The sequence below is a fragment of the Euwallacea fornicatus genome, chromosome 14 (genome assembly GCF_040115645.1).
Source record: "Euwallacea fornicatus isolate EFF26 chromosome 14, ASM4011564v1, whole genome shotgun sequence".
Taxonomy (NCBI): Eukaryota; Metazoa; Arthropoda; class Insecta; order Coleoptera; family Curculionidae; genus Euwallacea; species Euwallacea fornicatus.
Genome location: NC_089554.1, coordinates 4,040,858 through 4,058,758, shown reverse-complemented (window position 1 = coordinate 4,058,758; position 17,901 = coordinate 4,040,858). Strand labels below are relative to the sequence as shown.

The window sequence follows — 17,901 nt, the reverse complement described above, 5'->3', positions numbered from 1 at the left end:
TTTTGCTTTCAGGTGTATGAAAATCTTCTTGTAGAAGAACCAGTAGTAATTCCAACAAATCCTTGTCAGCCTAGCCCCTGTGGTCCCAACTCTCAATGCAAACCAGTAGGAGACAGTCCATCCTGCTCTTGTTTGTCTGAATTCGTAGGCTCACCCCCTAATTGCAGACCTGAGTGCATTAGCAACAGCGAATGTGCTAACCATTTGGCTTGCATCAAACAAAAATGCAAAGATCCATGTCCAGGGGTCTGTGGACAGAATGCGGAATGCCGAGTGGTCAGTCACACCCCCAATTGCGTGTGCTTGCCAGGCTTTGTAGGCAATCCATTCAGTTCATGTCAATGGCCCGCACCAGTGGTGCAAGATGTTATAAATCCCTGCAATCCGAGTCCTTGTGGCGCTAACGCCCAATGCAAAGAACGCAATGGGGCTGGTGCCTGTGTGTGTGTTCCAGAATACATTGGAAATCCATATGAGGGATGCAGGCCGGAATGTACTGTGAATACTGACTGTCCAGCTAATAAAGCATGCACAAACAATAAGTGTGCAGATCCTTGTCCAGGGACATGCGGACAAAATGCATATTGTCAAGTGGTAAATCATTTACCGTCTTGTACTTGCCAGCCTGGATATACTGGCGATCCCTTCAGATTCTGCAATTTGATACTTTTGCAACAACGTAAGTCTTGAAATCTCGTAGAAGGTGGGTAAAATTTGATGTTTTATCGCGGTAACCAGTAGAGATAACTTTTGATTTTTCAATTAAACGATCAGAGAATTGAGCGACCTTTTAGCAGTTCCTATTCTTTTCGAAAGACTGTCGATATTCTGAAAATCTATATGGATATGAGTCAACATCTCGGGAACTGGTAGAAACACAACTCGCCAGATCTTGGGTACCTTTCGTCCCCCTGATAACATTCAAATTTTCCTACCATGGTCACTTTTATTTGAAATTGTCCACTGCCGACCTATGAAAAAAAATTACCTACTATACTTTAGCCACGGAAGAAGAACCCGTAAACCCATGCCAACCATCGCCTTGCGGACCCAACAGTCAATGTCGCGAAGTAAACGTCCAAGCTGTTTGTTCTTGTCTACCCAATTACATTGGTAGCCCCCCAGGTTGTCGTCCTGAGTGCGTTGTAAACTCAGAATGCTCAGCTCAAACCGCTTGCATAAAGCAAAAATGCATGGATCCATGTCCTGGAACATGCGGAACTAATGCAAATTGCCAAGTAATCAACCACAGCCCTATTTGCAGTTGTAGACCTGGAAATACTGGAAACCCTTTCACTCGGTGCTACGCCATACCACGTAAGATTCATAATTGAAAATCTTGTAAATTATAAAAATTTCTGGAAATCTTAGCTCCACCGCCTTCTCCTATATCTCCTCCAATAACAATAAATCCATGCGTGCCTTCTCCATGTGGGCCTAACAGCGAATGCAGAGATATCCGAGGTTCTCCTTCCTGCAGCTGTAGAGCTACTTACATAGGAAGTCCGCCTAATTGTAGACCTGAGTGCGTAATAAACCCTGAGTGTCCCAGTAATTTGGCTTGTATCCGAGAAAAATGCCAAGATCCTTGCCCAGGTTCCTGTGGTTTAAATGCTAAGTGCTCAGTGATAAATCATGTGGCTATTTGCACCTGTTTTGAGGGATATAGTGGAGATCCTTTCAGCAGTTGTTCTCCAGTGAAAGTATCAGGTAGATATATCAACACATTTACCTTGTATACTCTTCACCCTCGGGGTGTTTATAGAAATCGAAGAAGAGGTCGATCCATGTAATCCCTCACCATGCGGTTCCAACGCTTTATGCAACAATGGTGTTTGTACATGTCTTCCAGAATATCAAGGAGACCCATATCAGGGCTGTAGGCCTGAATGTGTGGTCAGCAATGATTGTCCTCGAGCTCAAGCTTGCATAAGAACTAAATGTGTTGACCCATGTCCAGGAATCTGCGGTGAAAATACCCAGTGTACAGTTTATAACCACGTTCCCATGTGCTCGTGTTTGCCAGGATTTACTGGGAACGCTTTCATTGTTTGCTCAGAAATAAAAGGTATTAGAAATGTCTACTCAAAGAGGCAAAATTTCATCAAAGTTCTTAATAGTTCCACCTCCTATAAACCTCTGCTCACCATCACCTTGTGGACCAAACAGTCACTGCAGGGAAGTAAATGGTCAAGCTGTGTGCGCTTGTTTGCCCACTTACATTGGAAGCCCACCAACTTGTAGGCCTGAATGCCTTTCTAATTACGAATGTCCTTTAAGTCAGTCTTGTGCAAACCAAAAATGTATTGACCCATGCCCTGGAACATGCGGTATTGGAGCCAAATGTCTGGTGGTAAACCATAATCCTATTTGCACCTGTCCTGCAGGGCAAAGTGGAGACCCATTCATCAGATGTATTCCCATTTGTAAGTATAATTTCCAATTGGATAAGGACAAGATAATTGCTGAAAATTTCAGCATTAGAACAACCAGTGCTAGTAAATCCATGTCAACCATCACCTTGCGGACCTAATGCCCAATGTAAAGAAATCAACGGGTCTCCGTCATGCTCATGTTTGCCACAATTCATCAGATCTGCTCCGAATTGCAGACCTGAATGCGTGAGCAACAGTGAATGCGCCTCACATTTAGCGTGCCTCAATCAAAAATGTGGAGATCCATGTCCTTTGGCCTGCGGCCAAAATACTCAATGCAAAGTGATCAGTCATACACCGAACTGCATGTGTCTTCCTGGATACACTGGAAATCCTTTCACGGCATGCTCAGTGGTACCCTTACCTGTACCCATAGAAAATGTTAATCCTTGTGTTCCATCTCCATGTGGAGCTAATGCGGAATGTAGAGTTCAGAACAATGCTGGAGCTTGCCTGTGTCTAACAGAATATATTGGAAATCCTTATGAGGGCTGTAGACCTGAATGTTCCTTGAATTCAGATTGTCCATCTAATAAGGCCTGCATTAACAGCAAGTGCAAAGATCCTTGTCCTGGTACTTGTGCCCAGAATGCGTACTGTCAAGTGATCAATCACTTACCAACTTGCAGTTGTAATCCTGGATATATAGGAGATCCTTTCAGATATTGCAGTTTTATGGAACGTAAGTTTTATTTTTTATTATTCAGATTCCAATAGGCGCATATGAGTGCTCCTATTTTGGACACTGAATTAATACAATTGTGTCCGGACAGTCATCAAATTTATCATTCACATTGACCACTCATAGAATGAATATTGAACCCTATTCTAGCTGTTGTTGAAGATATACCCCAAAATCCCTGCCAACCATCACCTTGCGGCCCTAACAGCCAATGTAGGGAAGTAAATGGGCAAGCTGTCTGCTCTTGCCTACCCAAATACATAGGAAGTCCTCCAGGATGCAGACCTGAATGCACAGTAAGTGCGGAATGTCCTCAAAATCGCGCATGTATAAACCAAAAATGCGTGGATCCTTGTCCTGGAACTTGCGGACTACACGCCAATTGCCAAGTAGTTAATCACAGCCCCATTTGCAGCTGCAAAGTTAGTTATACTGGAGATCCTTTCTCTAGATGTTATTCAATTCCACGTAAAGCACCTTTAAATGTATTGGAATTAAATCTGAATGGACAACTTTTAGCTCCTCCTCCCTCATCCCCCGTGGAACCTGTCAGAGACCCATGCGTTTCGTCACCATGCGGCAACAATGCTGAGTGCAGAAACATCGGAGGTTCTCCATCATGTTCATGCCTTCCGACATTCATGGGAAGCCCTCCCAAATGTAGACCCGAGTGTACAATAAACGCTGAATGCCCCAGCAATTCGGCATGTATAAACCAGAAATGCAAAGATCCCTGCCCGGGTTCTTGCGGCATAAATGCTCGATGTTCGGTTATTAACCATACACCTATATGCTCCTGTATTGAGGGATATGTTGGAGATCCATTTACCTATTGTTCAGTCAAACCTCCACCACCCTTGGAATCAGAAATCGACCCCTGCAATCCTTCACCTTGCGGTCCGAATGCTCAGTGCAGGGATGGACTCTGCACTTGCTTGTCAGAGTACCAAGGAGACCCTTATCGGGGCTGCCGGCCTGAATGTGTCCTCAATAACGACTGTCCCAATGATAGAGCCTGTATAAGAAACAGGTGTATTGATCCTTGTCCAGGAACATGCGGTCAAAATGCCGAATGCACTGTATCGTTCCATGTACCGATATGCACCTGCTCCTATGGACTTACAGGAAATGCTTTCGTGTCTTGCACAGCAATACCTAAACCTGTAATAACAAACCCCTGCATTCCATCTCCATGCGGCCCTAATAGCCAATGCAGGGAAATTAATGGACAAGCAGTATGCTCTTGTGTGCCTAATTTCATTGGAAGTCCTCCAACTTGTAGACCCGAGTGCGTCATGAGTTCGGAATGTGCCTTGAACAGGGCTTGTTCCAACCAAAAGTGTATCGATCCTTGTCCAGGGACCTGTGGCTTGAATGCGCAATGCCAAGTGGTCAACCATAATCCCATTTGCACTTGTCTGGTCAATTATATAGGAGATCCATTTGTGAGGTGTTTGCCAAAACGTAAATATGATTTTGTTATGTAAATTTCAGCTTCGCAGATATGTTTCTTCATTTTCAAGTGAATCTAGTCAAACCAAAAAATAATTCTTTATCGACACTTGCAGCTCAAGAAGAACCAGTAATCGTGAACCCATGCCAACCCTCTCCTTGCGGACCCAACTCTCAATGCAAAGATATCAATGGCAATCCGTCTTGCTCCTGCTTAGCCGAATTCGTTGGTTCACCTCCAAATTGCCGACCTGAATGCGTCAGTAATAGTGAATGTGCGAATTATCTGGCTTGCATAAACCAAAAATGCAAAGACCCATGCCCAGGAGTCTGTGGGCAAAACGCTGAGTGTAGAGTAGTCAGTCACACTCCAAATTGTGTGTGTCTATTCAATTACGTGGGAAATCCATTCATTGCTTGTTCACCACCTCAAAGTAAAACAAATTTATGGTTTAGAATTCTTTATTTTCACTAAGAAAAACATTTCAGCTCCCCCAGTTGCAGAAATAATCTCCCCTTGCTCGCCGTCCCCTTGCGGCCCTAATGCAGTTTGTAGAACTCAGAATAACGCAGGAGCTTGCTCTTGTATTGAAGGCTATATTGGGGATCCCTATCAAGGCTGTCGACCTGAATGCACCGTGAATTCCGATTGTCCTCCAAATAAAGCTTGTGTAAACCAGAAATGTAGAGACCCATGCCCAGGTGCTTGTGGCCAAAGCGCTGAGTGTCACGTCAGAAACCATTTGCCACAATGCACTTGTTTCCCCGGGTATACTGGGGATCCTTTCAGATTTTGCAGTATAGTCCAAGGTGATGAAGTTGGTTTGCAATTTACTAACACTTATCTGTAATGAGAATTAATTTTAGCGTTAGAAATACCTCCTCCAGAACCTCAAAATCCCTGCAGACCATCCCCTTGCGGCCCTAACAGTCAATGTAGGGAAATAAACGGACAGGCAGTTTGCTCTTGCCTCCCTGAATACATTGGTTCTCCTCCAGGCTGTAGGCCTGAATGTACAGTCAGTTCAGAATGTGCTCAAAACAAAGCATGTGTTAACCAGAAATGCCAAGATCCATGCCCTGGCACTTGCGGACTTCACGCTCAATGTTCAGTAATTAACCATAGCCCCATTTGCAGTTGTACTTTTGGTTTCACTGGAGACCCGTTTACTAGGTGTTATCCTATACCTTGTAAGATTAAAATGCTCTGTTCAATAAAAATCTAACTCTTAAGTTTTAGCTCCTCCTCCCGTTCAAGAGGAAATCCCCTATAAAAACCCATGCGTACCATCTCCTTGTGGACCCAACAGTGAATGTAGAGACGTAAATCAATCCCCTATTTGCACTTGCCTCTCAAGCTATATAGGAGCACCACCCAACTGTAGACCCGAATGCACTATCAACTCAGAATGTCCCACCAATCTGGCTTGCATAAGAGAAAAATGCAGGGACCCTTGCCCAGGTTCTTGTGGAACTAATGCCCAGTGCAGCGTGATAAACCACACCCCAATATGCCAATGCACAGAAGGATATACAGGAGATCCATTCAGTTATTGCTCCCCCAAACCTCCATCTCCAACTCCACCCGTGGAAACCAACCCATGTGATCCGTCACCATGTGGTCCAAATACCCAATGTCGTAATGGAATTTGCACTTGCTTGCCTGAATATCAAGGAGACCCGTATCGGGGTTGTCGGCCGGAATGTGTGTTAAACAATGACTGTTCTAAAGATCAAGCATGTCTAAGGATGAAGTGTACGAATCCTTGCCCTGGTACTTGTGGGCAAAATGCAGAATGCGCCGTGATCAATCATATTCCCATGTGTAGCTGCATTGCGGGATATACTGGGAATGCTTTTACGTTCTGCGCGAAAATACCAGGTAATGAAATTGGTTTTGAAAGATATGGCAAATTTGGATCTCATAGAGCGTCCGAGGCAACTTCCGAGATCCTTTTTCACTCATAAGTCAAAAAATTAATTCTTTAGCCTAAATTAATATTCTTAAGTCAAATTTTTAACTAAATATCTCAAAACCTGCTAAAGAGAAAGGCAAAATTTCTCTCAGATTTCTACTACTATCATTTTATAGAAACCATCCTTCAAAACCTGTGCAACCCAAGCCCATGCGGTCCCAACAGCCAATGCAGAGAAATCAACCGTCAGGCGGTATGCTCGTGTGTATCCGGCTTTATTGGAAGCCCTCCCACTTGCAGACCTGAATGCGTTCTTAGTTCTGAATGTGCCTTGGATAGGGCTTGCGTGAACAAAAAATGCATAGACCCATGTCCTGGAACATGCGGTATTAACTCTCTATGTCAAGTAGTCAATCACAACCCAATTTGCAGCTGCCCTAGTAGACAAACTGGAAATCCTTTTGTGAAATGCGTGCCTATTCGTAAGAAAAAAATCTAACTCTGCACTATAGTAAACCCTAAACTAACGTGATGTTGTAGAAGAAGAACCTGTGTTGCTACCAGCACAGAACCCATGCCAACCATCTCCTTGTGGCCCTTATTCTGAATGTAGGGATGTGAACGGCCAGGCCTCGTGCTCATGTTTGGCTACATACATAGGGGCTCCTCCGAATTGTAGACCAGAATGTTTGAGTAACAATGAGTGTAGTTATAATTTGGCTTGTATCAACCAAAAATGCAAAGACCCATGCCCTGGGGTGTGCGGTTCTAATGCCCTTTGTCGTGTAGTCAGTCACACCCCTGAATGCTATTGCCAGCCAGGCTACAGTGGGAATCCCTTCATCTCTTGCGCCTTACCACCACGTACGTTATTATGCCTTTGTTTTAATTATTGTTATCATTATACCCAAAACCTGATACTAATTGCTTCGGAAACTAATACACTTTGGCGGTCAAATAAGGAAGAAAATACCAGCTTTTTAACACATCAGCACTAACCCATAAGTGATTACATATGATGTTTTAGCTCCACCCCCTGACACTATAAACCCATGTCTACCATCGCCCTGTGGGGCTAATGCGGTTTGCAGAGAGCAGAACCGAGCAGGTTCCTGCACTTGTCTCCCTGACTATATAGGGAATCCTTACGAAGGGTGTAGACCTGAATGTGTTCTTAATTCCGATTGTCCATCGAATAAAGCTTGTGTCGCTAATAAGTGCAAAGACCCCTGTCCAGGGGCTTGTGGTCAATATGCTGACTGCAGCGCGGTGAATCATCTCCCTGCCTGCGTTTGTTTGCCTGGATATACTGGAGATCCTTTCAGTTTTTGCAGATTGATTCCGGAACGTAAGACATATTTGCGCAATTAGAGTAAAGTGAAAAGTTGCAAAAAAATTTTTATACGATTAGCCATCAAGGACGTAACACCACCACAAAATCCGTGCCAACCTTCTCCTTGCGGACCCAACAGTCAATGCCGAGAATTAAATGAGCAGGCAGTCTGTTCATGTCTGCCCGAATTCATCGGAAGTCCTCCCAGCTGCAGACCTGAATGTGTGGTCAGTTCCGAATGTCCTTTAACCAAGGCCTGTATCAATAAAAAATGCACCGATCCCTGTCCTGGGACCTGCGGTCTCAACACTAAATGTTCGGCGATCAATCACAGTCCTATTTGTAGTTGTTCTCCAGGTTTCACTGGTGATCCTTTCACTAGATGTTATCCAATCCCACGTAAGTTGTGCGCTATTTAGGTGCAACTGATTTGTGACATTATGACCCAAATTATAGTATCCCCACCAGAACATTCCGTATCAGTGGAAATCAACCCTTGCATTCCATCTCCCTGTGGGCCCAACGCAGAATGCACCAATGTGCGGGGCTCTGCAGTGTGCCGATGCCTACCAACATTCTTCGGAAATCCACCCAATTGCCGACCGGAATGCACCATTAACCAAGAGTGTTCCAGCAATTTAGCTTGTATAAGACAAAAATGTACTGACCCTTGTCCGGCCTCTTGCGGATTTGGAGCCCAATGTTCCGTGATCAACCACACGCCCATATGTACTTGCCCAACAGGATTCACTGGAGATCCCTTCACGAATTGCGTTCCCAAACCTCCCGCGCCAGCTCCTATTGAAAGTGACCCATGTAATCCATCACCTTGCGGTCCAAATGCCCAATGCTATAAGGGAGTATGCACATGTTTGCCTGAGTACCAAGGGGATCCTTATAGAGGGTGCAGGCCTGAGTGCGTGTTGAATAATGATTGTCCTTGGAATAAAGCATGTATTAGGAATAAATGTATGGATCCTTGTCCAGGCACGTGCGGTCAGAACGCAGAATGTCAAGTGGTCAATCACATTCCAATGTGCACTTGTCTTGAAGGGTTTATTGGAAATGCTTTTCTTCTCTGTAATAGGATTCCTGGTAAGTTAAGCGACAACAAATATCTCGTAATTTAAACTAACAGACAGTGTAAAGAACCCAATGTAAATGTTTCTAGCTCCAATACCACAAAACCCCTGCAGTCCATCTCCATGTGGTCCAAATAGTCAATGTAGGGAAATTAACAGTCAAGCAGTTTGCTCTTGCGTCCCAGGCTTCATTGGAAGTCCTCCTACTTGCAGACCTGAATGCGTTACCAGTTCTGAATGTCCCTTAAATCAAGCATGTGTTAACCAAAAATGTATTGACCCTTGTCCAGGAACTTGTGGCATTAATGCCCTTTGTCAAGTGATCAACCACAATCCAATTTGTAGCTGCGCCCCGCGTTATTCAGGGGATCCGTTTGTTAGGTGTTTGCCTATACGTAAGTTCTCTTCTATTCGTTCTAGTTAAATTCTGAATATCTAATAAATTCTATTTTTTGACCTTCTGAAGCTTCTTGAATAATGCAAAATACAAATTTCAGCCGAAGAACCTGTAGTAGTGCAAAACCCCTGCAATCCATCCCCCTGCGGACCAAATTCTCAATGTAAGGAAGTCAATGGCCAACCATCTTGTTCATGCCTTATCGAATTTGTGGGGCAACCCCCCAATTGCAAACCTGAATGCGTTAGCAACAGCGAATGTCCCAATCACTTGGCATGCATCAACCAAAAATGCAAAGATCCTTGTCCTGGAATATGCGGACAGAACGCTGAATGCCGGGTAGTTAGCCACACCCCCAACTGTGTTTGCTTACCTGGTTTTGTTGGAAATCCATTTTCAGTTTGTAATCAAGAAGGTACTTCTCAAAGATTTTCACACAATAGATCGCAATATAATTTTTCTGTGTTAAAAAAATAGTTCTCCCTCTGCCTGAACAACCCACCCCATGTCTCCCATCACCTTGTGGGGCCAATGCCGAATGTAGAGAACAAAACGGTGCTGGAGCTTGTATTTGCCTACCCGGGAACCTTGGGAATCCCTATGAAGGCTGCAGGCCTGAATGCAGTATTAATTCTGACTGCCCCTCCAACAAGGCATGCATAAGAAACAAATGCGTGGATCCTTGTCCTGGAAGTTGTGGTCAAAATGCAGAATGTCAGGTGGTCAATCACTTGCCGTCTTGCAATTGTTTACCTTTGTACACGGGAGATCCTTACAGATATTGCAACCTCATTCCACCTGAACGTAAGTTGCTAACAGCGATAATTTTTTCTGAGAAACTAGATGAAATTATTTCAGCTCTAGAAACCCCCCCAGTAAATCCTTGCCAGCCATCTCCCTGTGGTCCTAATAGTCAGTGCAGAGAAATAAATGGGCAAGCTGTGTGTTCCTGCCTGCCCTCCTATGCCGGAAGCCCTCCGGGTTGTAGACCTGAATGCGTTGTAGCCTCCGAATGCCCATTAGAACTAACGTGCATAAACCAGAAATGTGTAGACCCATGTCCAGGTCCTTGTGGGCTAAACACCAATTGCAGAGTCGTAAACCATAGTCCCATATGTGTCTGCTTGTCTCAGTACACTGGAGATCCCTTTACAAGATGCTATCCAATACCACCTCCACCCCCAGAACTTTCAATACCACTACCTCACAACCCTTGCATCCCCTCACCTTGCGGACCTAACAGTCAATGCAGAGACATCGGAGGCAGTCCTTCCTGCTCTTGTTTGCCTACTTTTATAGGAAGCCCACCAAATTGCAAACCCGAATGCTCGATCAATTCAGAATGTCCCAGCGATCTGGTATGCATTACTTTGAAGTGCAAAGACCCATGTCCAGGTTCTTGTGGCACAAATGCACAATGCAATGTGATCAATCATACACCAATATGCACGTGTTTAGAAGGCTATACTGGAGATCCATTTAATTATTGTTATCCGAAACCTCCACCGTCGGTGGAACCTCTTGAGACTGATCTGTGCAATCCTTCGCCTTGTGGGGCTAATGCCGAGTGTGATAACGGTATTTGCACATGTTTGACCGAATATCAAGGAGATCCCTATCAGGGATGTAGGCCGGAATGTGTGCTGAATAATGATTGTCCCAGGAATAGAGCTTGTATCAGAAATAAGTGCATCGACCCATGCCCTGGTACTTGTGGCCAAAATGCGGAATGTTCAATACTTAATCACATTCCTGCATGTTCTTGTTTGTCTGGATATACTGGAAATGCATTTGTTTTATGCAATCCCATACCAGGTAAAAGTTTATATTCATGAAGTTTAGTATAGAGTAGTTTTTAATTACATTCATCCACTTATAAAATTCACAATGTTGCCAAACCTACACCTTTTTCTCTAAATGCCAGAAAGTTTTTATTGCAAATGACATATCTGGACTATCATACAATTTTTAATTTTTTTGAAACCCTTCACGTGTAATTAAGAATTTTGGTACAGCAAAGAGTCTGACCATGTGTAAATTATGGTTTGTAAAATTTCAGATTTTTTCGCCATTTTCATCATTTTTTCAACGAAATTTTAGAAAAAATACCTCAAAACCCATGCCAACCATCGCCCTGTGGACCCAACAGCCAATGCCGCAAAATTAACGGTCAGGCTGTATGCTCTTGTGTGCCTGGTTTCCTTGGAAGTCCCCCAGCGTGTAGGCCCGAATGCGTAACTAGTTCCGAATGTGCTCTTAACAAAGCTTGCGTCAACCAAAAATGCATTGACCCTTGCCCTGGAACTTGCGGCCTTAACGCCCAATGCCAAGTGGTCAACCACAATCCCATATGCAGTTGCTTGCCTGGGCAATCTGGTGACCCCTTCACAAGATGCCTGCCTATAAGTACTAATAACCTTCGGCCTCCTGAACACATAGATCAAGCAATAATCATTTTAGGAGACGAGCCACGTCCTGTACCTACAAACCCATGTCAGCCCAGCCCTTGTGGCCCTAATGCCCAATGCAAAGCGATTGGGGACAGTCCTTCATGTTCATGTTTACCTGAATTCATAGGAACTCCACCGAATTGCAGGCCAGAATGCGTTAGCAACTCTGAATGTTCATCTCACCTGGCTTGCATCAATCAGAAATGCAAAGATCCTTGTCCGAGTACTTGCGGGCTGAACGCAGCTTGTAGAGTAGTCAGTCATACACCGAATTGCGTGTGTCTGCCAGGCTTCGAAGGGAATCCATTTGTGCAATGCATCCATAAAGTCGAAGAACCCATCCAGGAAAGGCCAACTCCTTGCATACCAACTCCTTGCGGCGCTAACGCCATTTGCAAAGAACAGAACGGTGCTGGTTCTTGCCAGTGTATCGAGGATTATCTAGGAAATCCTTATGAAGGCTGCAGGCCTGAGTGCACCTTGAACTCTGACTGTCCTTCAAACAAGGCTTGCATCAAAAACAAATGCAAAGACCCGTGTCCGGGTGCCTGTGGAACCAATGCCCAATGTCAGCCCATTAATCATTTGCCTTCGTGTTCTTGTGTAATTGGATACACTGGGGATCCGTTTAGATATTGCACTCTTGTGATCGCCGAAGAACGTAAGTTATTTGAGATTGCAGAGTTTACGTCCATATTCTCATTATATTACGTCCCACATACAGAGTATTCCTGAATATCGTGTACATGCTGAGGAGGGTAATTCTTTAGCTTTTCTCGTGACTAAAAGTTCATATAAGCCCCAATCCGCAAACGTTTCGTTGCCGATCTACTGGGTGTTCAAATTTCAGAAATGTTTCAGTTTTTTCTTTATAGCTCCTGCAGTTTTTCAAGTTAGTTCAAGTTAGTAGCCGCTAGCATTCTTACACATGATGAGCTTCTTCGATCTCTGGTATTCTAATAGTACGTGGTCTACCTGTATCATTGATATTTTTATTAAAAGTTTGAGTTTCTACCAGACACTTAAGAATATTCTAGAGTATTCGTTGATCAGGTGTCGACCACTAGCTTCTTCTTACAGTTCCATTCGCAAAGCCATAAATGAAATATATATCAGCCATTTCAAAATTCGTAAAAACATAGAATCATGAGATTACAATGAGAATCTAAATCACTACTTACAACTACACAAGTCCTACAGCGTAAACTATAATCCAATTTTTAACTCCAATATCTCAAAAACTGTAGAAACTATTTAAAAAAGTTGAAAATTTTATGAAACTTGAACTCTCCGTAGATAGGTAACGAAGCGTTTGTGGACTTATGTTTATATAAACTTTAAGTCATGAAATAAGCTAAAGAATTACCCTCTTTCGTATGTACATGATATTTAGAAAGACCCTGTATGTATATTATAAATAAACATTTTAGCCGCTGTTGAACCACCTCGTAACCCATGCCAACCCTCACCTTGCGGGCCAAACTCCCAATGTAAAGAAATAAACGATCAGGCAGTTTGTTCTTGCCTACCCGAATACATCGGGTCTCCACCGGGATGTAGGCCTGAGTGTATAGTAAGCTCAGAATGTCCCCAAAGCAAGGCATGCCTCAAACAAAAATGCGTGGATCCTTGCCCTGGCACGTGTGGCCTCAATGCTAATTGCCAAGTTATAAACCATAGCCCCATTTGCAGCTGTTTGAGTGGATTTACTGGAGATCCATTCACTCGTTGCCTACCAGTTCCAGGTAACTATTCAGCAGTCACTGCCGAAATTACAGGAAATTGAACTTTTTTACACCTACTTCAGGCTATTTGTTAATTTCGGATTTTTACGAGGGCTTCTTCATTCTAGCTCCTCTACCGTCACCTGAACCACCAATTATCAAGAATCCTTGTGTGCCGTCGCCTTGCGGCCCCAATGCGCAATGCCAAGACATCGGAGGTTTACCTTCTTGTACCTGTTTACCCACATATTTGGGAGCTCCTCCCAATTGCAGGCCTGAATGTACCATTAACTCAGAATGTCCTACAAACCAAGCTTGTATTCAACAACATTGCCGAGACCCTTGTCCAGGCCTTTGCGGTACTGGAGCTCAGTGTAGCATCTTCAATCACATCCCTATTTGCACATGTCTGGAAGGATATACAGGTGATCCATTCAACTATTGCCAAATTAAACCTGTGGAACCTGTGCAAGAACACGATCCATGCAATCCTTCGCCTTGCGGCCCCAATGCTCAATGCAATAATGGGATTTGTTCTTGTCTGACTGAATATCAGGGAGATCCCTATATTGGTTGCAGGCCTGAGTGTGTTTTGAATAATGACTGTCCAAGAGATAAGACCTGTATAAGACAAAAATGTGTAGATCCATGTCCAGGAACTTGCGGAACTAACGCTGAATGTTCAGTAATCAATCATATCCCTAGTTGCACTTGCATCACCGGTTATCAAGGAAATGCATTCATTGGATGCCAGTTGATTCCTCCAGAAGTGCCAAAAAATCCTTGCAATCCGTCACCCTGTGGACCTAATAGTCAATGCAAAGAGATTAACGGACAGGCAGTATGTTCTTGTGTACTTGGCTACATTGGAAGTCCCCCATCGTGCCGGCCTGAATGTGTGTCCTCCAACGAATGTTCTTTGGATAAGGCTTGTATTAATCAAAAATGTGTGGATCCATGTCCTGGAACATGCGGCTTTAGCGCTCTTTGTCAAGTAGTGAATCATAATCCAGTATGCAGTTGCCCCACCCGGTACACTGGTGATCCCTTTACAAGGTGTATTCCTATTGGTGAGTTTTACAAGTCAAATTTGGGGCTTTCTAGTTGTACATTTATTGCAATGTACGCAATGATCTACTGATTGTAGATTGACCTACATTCTTCCAAATCCTTTAGAAGAAATTCTGCATACTACGTTGCTATATACCATAACTGAAAGCCTTAAGTCAAAAACTACCTTTTTAATTAATCAACTGTGCCACTCATCAAGTTTCCACATTTCTAGTTGACGAACCAGTAATCGTTAACCCATGCAACCCTTCACCTTGCGGCCCGAATGCCCAATGCAAAGACATTAATGGTTCACCCTCTTGTTCCTGCCTTGCTGGATTTGTTGGACAACCACCCAATTGCCGACCGGAGTGTGTTAGTAATAGCGAATGTGCCAAAAATTTGGCCTGTATCAATCAGAAATGTAAAGATCCATGTCCGGGAACATGCGGACAAAATGCTGAATGTAGAGTTGTCAGTCATACTCCCAACTGCGTTTGCTTGTCCGGATTCGCAGGAAATCCTTTCATTCGTTGCAATGTAATTGAAGGTAATTAAGCCCAAAGATAAGAGATTTTTAAGGATTAAAAAATGAAATTTCCAGCACCTAAACCCGTCGAGCAAATCAACCCTTGCTATCCATCACCTTGCGGTGCAAATGCAATTTGCAAGGAGCAAAATAATGCTGGTTCTTGCACGTGTATTCAGGACTATATTGGAAATCCGTATGAAGGCTGCAGACCTGAGTGTACTCTTAACTCAGATTGTCCCTCAAATAATGCTTGTGTGCGTAATAAGTGCGTTAACCCTTGTCCTGGCACTTGCGGACAGAATGCTGAATGTCAAGTGATCAACCATTTGCCATCATGCACTTGCGCTACAGGTTACACCGGAGATCCATTTAGATATTGCCACGTTATTCCTCTTATTCCCCGTAAGTGCTCAGAATATAACTACAATACTTCACAATTTAAATCGTACCATGGATCAAGTTCTGTAAAAAAATCACTGAGTTGATTTCGGAACTTCTTGAAGATTCTGATTGGGCTTAGTTTTCACTATAATATAGAACGAGGACTAGCTACTCAATATACCACTCTCATATTTATGGTTTACCCAATCTAAATCTGCAAAAAAACACCAAAATCAAAAATCATATCACTAGTTCACGAGTCATTTGAATTTGAATTTGGACTAAGATTCCACCGTTTGAATTGTGAAGTAATGCATTTGCTACGTGATGTTAATATCCCAATTGTAGCTCAAGAAGATTTTCCAAATAACCCATGCCAACCATCCCCTTGCGGTCCTAATAGCCAATGTCGCGAGGTTAATGGACAGGCTGTCTGTTCGTGCCTACCAGAATATACAGGATCACCCCCCGGATGTAGGCCTGAGTGTACTGTTAGTGCCGAGTGTCCACAAAATAAGGCTTGCATAAATCAGAAGTGTTCTGATCCCTGCCCTGGAACATGCGGTCTCAACGCTCAATGCTCTGTTATTAACCACAGCCCCATCTGCAGTTGTTCTCCGGGCTTTACTGGAGATCCGTTTACTCGATGCTATACGATTCCTCGTAAGGCTTTTCCTGAAAATTTTAATTGCCAATATGTTAATTAAACAATTTTAGTTCCCCCACTAGAGCCTCCAGTGCCCACAGTACTTCCTAACCCTTGTGTACCCTCACCATGCGGACCTCACTCGATTTGCCAGGACATTAATGGAACTCCTTCTTGCTCCTGCATTTCCGGATACTTTGGAAATCCTCCCAATTGTAGACCTGAATGCACTATTAATTCGGAATGCACAAACAAGCTTGCATGTATTAGAGAAAGATGCGTCGATCCTTGTCCTGGATCCTGCGGATTTGCAGCTGTTTGTTCTGTTATCAATCACACACCAATTTGCACGTGCCCTGTAGGTTACACTGGTGATCCCTTCACTACGTGTCAACCCAAACCTCCACCACAAGCTCCTTTGTTGGAGGACCCATGCAATCCATCACCATGTGGTCCCAACGCGCGTTGTAATAACGGTATTTGTACATGCGTACCTGAATACCAAGGAGACCCTTACCAAGGTTGTCGACCAGAATGCGTTCTCAACACTGATTGTCCAAGAGATAAAACTTGCATCAAACAAAAATGCCGAGATCCATGCCCTGGAACTTGCGGCCAAAGCGCTGAATGCACAGTTATCAACCACATCCCCACTTGCACATGTCTGCAAGACTATACTGGAGATCCGTTTGTGATTTGCTCGAAAATACCACCAGAATTGCCTAAAAACCCTTGCAATCCTTCGCCCTGTGGGCCTAACAGTCAATGTAGGGAAATCAACGGGCAAGCTGTTTGTTCTTGTGTACCTGGTTTCATTGGTAGCCCTCCGACATGTAGACCTGAGTGTGTTACAAGCGGAGAATGTCCTTTGAACCAGGCTTGTTCCAATCAAAAATGTATTGACCCATGTCCAGGAACCTGCGGATTGAGTGCGTTGTGTCAAGTGATTAATCATAACCCTGTGTGCAGCTGTCCGTCTGGGCAAACCGGAGATCCGTTTACAAGCTGCATACCCATACGTAAGTCGCATTGATGGTTTCCTTGAAAAGGTCATAATTTAGCCAAATCTTCAATAGGAAACGAGCCCGTGTCGATTCCAAGCAACCCCTGCCAACCATCCCCCTGCGGACCCAACTCTCAATGCCGGGATATCAACGGAAGTCCCTCATGTTCATGTTTGCCAGAATTTATCGGCACACCTCCGTATTGTAGACCTGAATGTGCGAGTAACAGCAAATGTGCCAACCATTTGGCATGCATTAACCAAAAATGCACAGACCCTTGCCCGGGTATTTGTGGCCAAAATGCTGAGTGTAGGGTAGTGAGCCACACCCCTAATTGTGTTTGTTCGCCTGGTTATTACGGAAATCCGTTCCAACAATGCGCTATTGCTGAAAGTAAGTTTCTTGCTACAACCTGCGAATCAGGTGGTTGCAAAAATGTTTTTATGTAGCTCCTCGTCCGGAACCAACTAAGCCTTGCGTGCCCTCTCCTTGCGGAGCCAACGCAGTTTGCAAGGAGCAAAATGGCGCTGGATCTTGCACTTGCCTCCCTGAATACATTGGAAATCCTTATGAGGGTTGCAGGCCGGAATGCACATTGAATAGCGACTGTCCATCGAACAAAGCTTGTATTAACAATAAGTGCGCCGATCCTTGCCCTGGCACCTGTGCTGCCAATGCGCAATGTCAAGTCGTAAATCATTTGCCCTCCTGCAGTTGCTTGCCAGGATATACTGGAGATGCTTTCAGATTATGCTATCTAATTCCTCAGGAAATAGAACGTAAGATATGAGTTACAAATAGTATTTTCAGAAATTGA

General features: G+C 43.9%; 1 protein-coding gene across 1 annotated transcript in view; it reads left to right on the top strand.

Moving 5' to 3' along the window:
- Positions 1–17,901, top strand: part of dpy (dumpy) — a 149,553-nt gene that overhangs the window by 118,031 nt on the left and 13,621 nt on the right. The window contains exons 67-95 of the mRNA XM_066290092.1: positions 35–679; positions 1,003–1,317; positions 1,372–1,710; positions 1,766–2,068; positions 2,121–2,426; positions 2,479–3,117; positions 3,268–4,581; positions 4,686–5,003; positions 5,059–5,379; positions 5,437–5,760; positions 5,810–6,451; positions 6,662–6,967; positions 7,026–7,349; positions 7,513–7,833; positions 7,897–8,217; positions 8,275–8,913; positions 8,990–9,295; positions 9,398–9,712; positions 9,775–11,112; positions 11,398–11,703; positions 11,758–12,408; positions 13,178–13,492; positions 13,600–14,541; positions 14,757–15,071; positions 15,126–15,455; positions 15,783–16,097; positions 16,152–17,099; positions 17,157–17,477; positions 17,534–17,863. Of these exons, the coding sequence (XP_066146189.1) occupies positions 35–679; positions 1,003–1,317; positions 1,372–1,710; positions 1,766–2,068; positions 2,121–2,426; positions 2,479–3,117; positions 3,268–4,581; positions 4,686–5,003; positions 5,059–5,379; positions 5,437–5,760; positions 5,810–6,451; positions 6,662–6,967; positions 7,026–7,349; positions 7,513–7,833; positions 7,897–8,217; positions 8,275–8,913; positions 8,990–9,295; positions 9,398–9,712; positions 9,775–11,112; positions 11,398–11,703; positions 11,758–12,408; positions 13,178–13,492; positions 13,600–14,541; positions 14,757–15,071; positions 15,126–15,455; positions 15,783–16,097; positions 16,152–17,099; positions 17,157–17,477; positions 17,534–17,863 (14,109 nt within the window). The remainder of the gene's footprint in view (positions 1–34; positions 680–1,002; positions 1,318–1,371; positions 1,711–1,765; positions 2,069–2,120; positions 2,427–2,478; positions 3,118–3,267; positions 4,582–4,685; positions 5,004–5,058; positions 5,380–5,436; positions 5,761–5,809; positions 6,452–6,661; positions 6,968–7,025; positions 7,350–7,512; positions 7,834–7,896; positions 8,218–8,274; positions 8,914–8,989; positions 9,296–9,397; positions 9,713–9,774; positions 11,113–11,397; positions 11,704–11,757; positions 12,409–13,177; positions 13,493–13,599; positions 14,542–14,756; positions 15,072–15,125; positions 15,456–15,782; positions 16,098–16,151; positions 17,100–17,156; positions 17,478–17,533; positions 17,864–17,901) is intronic.